Source organism: Aquarana catesbeiana, linkage group LG04 (genome assembly GCF_042186555.1).
Source record: "Aquarana catesbeiana isolate 2022-GZ linkage group LG04, ASM4218655v1, whole genome shotgun sequence".
NCBI lineage: Eukaryota > Metazoa > Chordata > Amphibia > Anura > Ranidae > Aquarana > Aquarana catesbeiana.
The window spans coordinates 165,428,513-165,436,368 of NC_133327.1; the positions used below are offsets into that span (position 1 = coordinate 165,428,513).

General features: G+C 44.5%; 1 protein-coding gene across 2 annotated transcripts in view; it reads left to right on the forward strand.

The window, feature by feature from the left end:
- Window positions 1-2,354: 2,354 nt before the first annotated feature.
- GYG1 (glycogenin 1) overlaps window positions 2,355-7,856 on the forward strand; it is an 87,900-nt gene continuing 82,398 nt past the window's right edge. The window contains exon 1 of one of the 2 annotated variants that reach the window (XM_073625908.1): window positions 2,355-2,522. In XM_073625908.1, the coding sequence (XP_073482009.1) occupies window positions 2,516-2,522 (7 nt within the window). In that variant the 5' untranslated portion in view covers window positions 2,355-2,515. The remainder of the gene's footprint in view (window positions 2,523-7,856) is intronic. The other variant, XM_073625909.1, reaches the window with a different exon arrangement.

Sequence of the window (7,856 nt, forward strand, 5' to 3'; positions counted from 1 at the left end):
CCTGTGCTCGCGCTCTGTGATCACTGAGTCCTTTGGACTCAGCTGATCGCAGATCGGAGTAAAGGGCCGATCCCGGCCCTTTACCACGTGATCAGCTGTCAGCCAATGACAGCTGATCACATGATGTAAACAGAAGCTGGTAACCGGCTTTTTTTCCTCACGCTGACAGCATGAGGAGAAAACAACAAGCCAATTACCGGCTTTTGTAAAAGGAATATTGGTCCCACAGTGCTGCTAACCAGTGCCCACCAGTGCTCCTAAGCCGTGCCACCTACCAGTGCCCATCAGCACTGTTAACCAGTGCCCATCAGTGCCACCTACCAGTGCCTATCAGTGCTGCCAACCAGTGCCCATCAGTGCCTCATCATCAGTGCTGCCTATCAGTGCCACCTACCAGTGCCTATCAGTGCCCATCAATGCTGCCTATCAGTGCCCTTCAGTGCCTCCTATCAGTGCTGCCTATCAGTGCCTCCTATCAGTGCCGCCTCATCAGTGCCCACCAGTGCCGCCTCATCAGTGCCACATATCAGTGCCCATCAGTGAAGGAGAAAAATTACCTGCTTGCAAAATTTTATAACAACCTATGAAAACAGTTTTTTTTTCAGAATTTGCAGCCTTTTTTTGTTTGTTTAGCAAAACATAAAACCCCAGTGGTGATTAAATACCACCAAAAGAAAGCTCTATTTCTGTGAAAAAAAAAAAAAAAAAAATATATATATATATATATATATATATATATATATATATATATATATATATATATATATATATATATATATATATATATATATATATATATATATATATAATGCGTGTACAGTGTAGCATGACGAAAATTGGCCTGAACAGGAAAGGGGTAAAAGTGGCTGCTAAGTAAGTGGTTAAAGGAAATTGAAGAAAGTATAATGTGTGACCAGCTGGTTCTCTCAGGTTTAGTGCAATATTCAGATTGGGGGCGAGACATTTCCTATAACTGCCCCCCCCCCCCCACCACCCCCACAAAAGGGCCATACGACACAACAATCGGAGGACTTTGCCTGTAATCTGATGCTGAGCTCTGTGCAATAAATCATTAGGGAGAAGAGGACTGGTGTACTTGTGTCTTGGTCAATGGCATCCCTGGGGGGGGGGCAGAGGGGGCCCTGACCCCCCAACATTATGCTGTGCCCCAGCATGTGCCCCCCAATTAAAAGAAATTTTTTTTTTTTTTACAAAAAGGCACTGTCTGGGGACGCTCTCCCTCTTAGTCAGCTCCTGCGGGTGATTCCTCCCCCCTCCCTCTGCTTGCTGACACTGCATAATGCAAGCGCTCACACAACCACGGCCGCCGGAATCTGCTCCTTCCCCTGCATCCTCATTGGCAGGGAGAAGAGCGAGTTGCAGGAAGGACTCCACCAGGACTCTCAGTTACTGAAAAAACAGACTGATTTCTCCCGTCCTTTAGGACAGGAGAACCAGGCTATAAATTCCAGGAGAAGCCAGACCAGAGCTGTCAATAGCAGGGGCAGGACAGCAAGAGGAGGCTGGGGAACCCCACAGTGGCAGAACACCAGGGCCCGGTGGCAAGACAACCTTTGCAGCCCTGATAGTTCTCCCACTGCTTTGGACCCTTATATTTTCTTGGTATGCTGGTGACATATATCTCCTGTTTTCTGCCACCCTGGGGGGCCCCAATACAGTAGGAAGGGAGCTCACTGCAGAACATGTGAAAGGGCTGCTGTGGGGTCGTAGTAAAGGGCCCCAAGATATATATATATATACATATATATATATATATATATATATATATATATATGTATACAGGGGCGGACTGACCATTGAGCCATTCGGGCACTGCCCGAGGGCCCTGGGCCACTAGGGGGCCCCATCAGGGTTGCCAGCCTCAGTAAAACCAGGGACAGTATGTATAAATCTGTGTTTTTTCTACATCTGTCTGTGTATACTGTGTGACTGTATACTGTGTGGCCCCATAATCTGATTTCCTGGGGGCCCCATAATCTCCTATTTCCCGGGGGCCCCATGAGTTATCAGTCCGCCCCTGTATATATTTATATATAAAATTGCATTTAATAGTTGCCCCCCCCTACTTTTGTCCCTGTCCTCCCATGTGCCTCCCCTAAATACAAAAGCTGGAGACGCCACTGGTCTTGGTTTCATAGAGCAACTAGAGTTAGTGGACTTTTTATGCCGCCATCTGTGACAGATTACAAGTGGAAGTGAGTCTGTCAGCATTCAATGATACAAAACACGTCTATCAGAGAGACTGGCTTCAAGGGGTTGCTCTAGTAATCCCACACCTCCCTGTCATACCGCCAGCACCTGCGTTTGTATTGGAGCGTGTGCCCGCCCTCTGGGGGCCGGTCTGGTGGGCGGGGTCTGGTCACATGGTCACCGCGCTATAAGAAGCAGTTCCGTGCTGTGTGTAACCCGCAGCATCTGTACAGCTGGGCTGAGGAGGAGAGTCCGGGAACGCGCAGTACAAATACAGCGCCGTGTGCAAACACTCCGAGCAGAGATGGCAGGTGTGTGTTCTTCCCTTCTATGACCGACCGCTGCTGGCCTCTCCGGGGACGGAGTGCTGGGGAACTTCCATGGGCGGGTCCTATGGGGGAGCTTGAACGTGACCTTCCTGTATAGTGGGGAGGCGAGCTGACCAAGAGACCCGGAGGGTTATGTGTGTGTTCTCTCCGGGCACCCCGACTCACTCTTCTGCTGACGTCTGTTATTACACACCGAGCATGGCTGCCTTCCCTCCGGGGACACGGGGTGATATAGTCCGACAGTCTCCAGCAGTATTAACCCTTTACTGCACCCCCCAGCTTCATTACTAATTACACCCCCCCAAGTCTGTATATGTTATAAACCCCTTACTGCACCCCCCCAGCTTCATTACTAATTACACCCCCCCAATCTGTATACGTCATAAACCCCTTACTGCACCCTAAGCTTCATTCATTACTAATTACACCCCCCCAATCTGTATACGTCATAAACCCCTTACTGCACCCTAAGCTTCATTCATTACTAATTACACCCCCAATCTGTATACATTAACTCATTACTGCACCCCTAGCTTCATTACTAATTACACCCCCCCCAATCTGTATATATTATAAACCCCTTACTACACTCAAGCTTCATTCATTACTAATTACACCCCCCAATCTGTATACATTAACTCCTTACTGCACCCCAAGCTTCATTCATTACTAATTACACCCCCCAATCTGTATACATTATAAATGCCTTACTGCACCCCAAGCTTCATTCATTACTAATTACACCCCCCAATCTGTATACATTATAAATGCCTTACTGCACCCCCAGCTTCATTCATTACTAATTACACCCTCATCTGTGTACATCAACCCCTTACTGCACCCCCCCAGCTTTGTTCATTACTACTTGCACCCTCATCTGTGTAAATCATTAACCCCTCATTTTACAGCAGCTCCATGCATTAACCCCTTACTGCACCCCAGCTTCATTCTGTGTACATCATTAACCCTTTACTGCACCCCTATGTCCATAAATTGCTTCTCCCATTCTGTGAAACATTAACCCATTAATGCACCCCCATGCATTACCCCTTTTGTACCCTCAATCTGTGTACATCATTAACCCCTTATTGCACTTCCACATTGCCATATAATAATCCTGCACCCTCATCCCCATGCATTACTTCTAACCCCCCCCCAAAACCTCTAAACAACTTATTGCACCCCCCCCCACATCTAAACATGTATATCTGTTACTGCACCCTCATCTCCATATACATTACCCCTTCCCTTACTGCACTCCACTATCTCCAAAAAAATTAACCCCTTACCCCATGTCCATATGTCTCCATATGCATTAACTCCTTACCACACCCCCATATCTATACATCCTTGACCCTTATTGCCCCCCCATCTCCATATGTATCATTGATCCCTTTCTGCACCCCACCTCATGATCTCTATACGTCATCAACCCATTACTGCCAGGCTCCTCTGATTTCCATAGTCGGTGCTGTGGATCAGCGTGTAGGAAATGAAAGTAGAACGTGGAGCAGTGTGCTGTCAGAGGGACTGGCCAGTGATCGGAAACTGTTTGGGGAGAAGTGACTCAGATCTGGTGAATCTATGTAGATTATGTGTAGGAAGGCACACGGATGGCTCCAGGCTGTCAGAATGAATTGCATGTTAGGTGTAGGGTGAAGTCACGTATTCAGGAGGCTCAGTTTAGAGCAGGTTTCTCAGATGGTTCCTACAGATGAGTCTGATCTCCTGCTACCTATGTAAAATCGGGGGGCGGACTTCCATTGACATGCATTGTAAGGGATTGTCTCTACACTCACCAGTGCAAGGGAGCTTTTCTCCACTGACCTCTATTAGCTGACCTCTAATGTAAGTAAAGGTCTTTTTTTCTACAAACTCCCTACCGTTTAATGTTGTTTTTCTGGCCATTATTCATTTTCATTCTTATTGACCTAAAGTGCAAAGGAGTGTTTTCAAAAAAATTGGCTTTGGGTCTCAAATGTTTTAGGTAAAACATTTTAAGGGCTATCCAGAGGTCTCAGTATTGAGTGTTTCCAGGTCAAAAAAAGTTGGTTTGTAAACAGTCTTTGTACTTTTAACTCACTGGTGCTCTCTGCTCCTTCAGGTCTTGTGCTGAGGGGCCTTTTCTTGAGTTGGGCTGTGCGCACTCATAGACACACACAGCGTGGCTCAGCCATACCCCTCCTTCCTCAAAACAATTGACTGGCAGCAGGAGCCAATGGCCCCCCTGGCATTCAGTCTACAGCGAGACCAGGTGGAAAGGAGCAGTGCTGCAGATGGGGACAGACTTGGTTCCAGACTCATTGGGTTTGGGTAAGAGTTGGCGGGGGGGGGGGTGCTGTAAAGGTATTGGCAGGTTTTTTACCTTAATGCATTAAAGCAGTATTACCCAAAAGCAAACCTTTTATATTGCAGCTTGCCTATTTACAGTGACTGCATACAGTTTTCTTTAGACCTTTCCTTTTATTATCTGGTGTTTAGACATTTTAAGGTTGGCTTTGATTGCTTTGAATTTAAAGAGCAGGTCATTTTGATGTCCTTTTAGAATGGAAGTAAACTGAACAATGAGCTTATTGCTTCATTTTGATACCTTGCGTGTGGAATGATTGCAGTGTGTGCAAGATTGATGCATGCCTTTGCGTACAGGAAGATTATGGGAGGAGGGCTACATTAAAAAAATATAATACTCCCCCCCACGGAATGTAAACGTTCCTTGCAATAAACATGTTTGAAGTACTTTGTAGAGAGATGGTATCTATAAGACCCCAGATCCCCCTCCTCTGCCCTTTAAAAGCATTTGATCACAGCAAGATTGGGATTTGACATGTATTGCAGAGGTTTACTGAATATGTTTTACCTTTAATCTACACTGTATTAACCCTATCTGCCACACGTAGGAATATGTGGCCTCTCAGAAGTGTGCCCCCTAAGTGTGCTACTCAACAGATTGAGCTGTCATGGACAGCTCTGGGTCTTGTACTAGTGGGATGGCCACTTTCCCATGACCAGTTCATGGATGGCCTGTAGCTGACTATTACCATCTCGCTCCGCTTGAGTGCTTCCGTCTGTATACTGCTTCCTCCAGACTGACCATGGATATCGGATATTATAGCTGCCTATTGCAACTAAGAACTAGGCAGGGCTAGTTTAGCTGCAAAACTAACGCTTTTCTTGAACAAACTTACACAGAATATATACCCCACAGGAGGACAACTCCTTCTGTTAATAATGCCCTAACAATACAACCTGTACACAGGAATATAATTAACATAACTAAGGAACAGCCAACCTAGACTATAAACCTTATGTTAAACTAACCACCTGTACAGTTGGAGATCTCTGAATAATTTCTTGTTGCCACTTTCCTACCTGTGATGGAAATGAGAAAATAAGTGTGGCGCTAAAAATGGGGGGGGGGGGGGGGGCTACCTTTAACAAGTAGTCTCTCTAATATAAACATATGCAAGTATTGTGAAAACACCGCGAGACAGTGAAAATAGTAGTATCATGCAACTGTAAGTCACTCACTGCGAACTACCATAAAGTGTCACATATTACAAATAAGTGTGAAAAAAATATATTCAATGCAATGAAGTTCAAAACAATAACGTGACTAATAAAAATAAACAAAACATAAGCATATAAAATGTGAAGGTAAGTGATGAATAACAATATATAAGTCCCAAGGGTGGTGATATTGAGAGGAATGAAGTGAGAAGACAACTTCACCCAAGATCAAACAGTCTCTGAAATGGGTGAATTCGGTGGTAGGTATACACCCTGGAGTGCTGGGGGAGGGAGAGGGAGTACCCTACCAAGAGCGGTGGACCCAGCTCACCGTACGGCGGTGGGTCAGTAAGGCATAGTATAGGAGACCTGAAGCGGAACTCACAAGCTGGACTGCACGGTGACCCGTCCAGTAGATAGCTGGATCTCAAAGGCGCCAAACGGGGGAGATGGATGGAAGATGGCAGCGCCCGCCAAACTATCAGCTTACTGGGAGCTTTCCTCCAGCTCAAAGGGATATTAAAAAGCATGTGGGGAAAAGAAAGAGTCTCCACATAGTGAAAATCCGTATGTTGGGATTTATTGGTAACAAATAAAACGGATATCCAAAAATGTGCAAATAAAATGTTCAAATAAAAACAGCAACAAAGTAGAAAGCGCAGTAAAGGTTACCAAGGCCAGCGTATTATCTTGTGCGTTTTGTCTTGAGACTTCAACTGGGGTATATGTCGGCCGTTCACTCACCGCACTATATATATGTATAGAAATGATCATAATTACAAGCCTGTGTGGCCAATCTGAATTCCATCTTCCAGTGTCTCGTTTGTGTTCCAGGCGTCGTGACACTAAGTAGTGGAACGCTTCTGCGTCAAACGTCAAGATGCTCCATACAACTAGGAGAGACGAGGAAGTGCAGCAGGTAAAGTGTCGGTGACCAAGCCTCCATCCAAGCAGCCAATAGTATCCGTGTCTCAAGTCACATGACCTCCATGTCAACTACCATACACAACATAGCACCTACGGAGATATGCACAAGACTATAAAATCCCCGATAGTGCTGATCAAAGGAGTGTAAATATGAGATAACGAACAACGCTCATCACAGGGAAGCAGGCAAAGGTTACTTATAAATGAGACAAAAATTATTACCTATACACTGCAATGGTATCAATGTTGACTATATAAAAGAAATAGAATAATAATCTAAAATGGAACCGATAACGCAGCACTGAATAATGTATAAATATTCCCAATAGTCTAAAGCCGAAAAAATAGGAATATAAGCCACACAAACTTGCATATGTACACAATGCCAGAAGAAAATTAATAATATTAAAAACTATAAAACGTGTAACATGTACAATAAGAAGACGGTCCAGTGTGTTGGTAGATCAAATCTATAGATCTCAGGTATCTAAAATACGTGTGTCAGGTTATCATGGACCGAGAGCCAATGGGGTCATACCCAATGTAAGTGAAGCGTAGTATATCATGTGTATATAACAGGATACAAATGCAATATATGAGAAGGTTTTGAGAAAAATTTAAGTGGAGAGGGACAGAAAGCTGCATAAAAAGAATTAAATATTATAGCAACTGAGAAACAAATATATATAAAAAATGTAATAGGGAAGGATACGACTAGGAGGTACCAAAACATTTTAGATGCCTGGTTTGTATTTTTTTGAAAGCACTAATATAAGGACATATTAGATCTATATCCTCAAGGGGTGAACTCAAAGGTGGACATCTATATATGAGTGTAGATAGGGGAAATCAGGCCTTATTAATAAAGGCATTGACATCCCA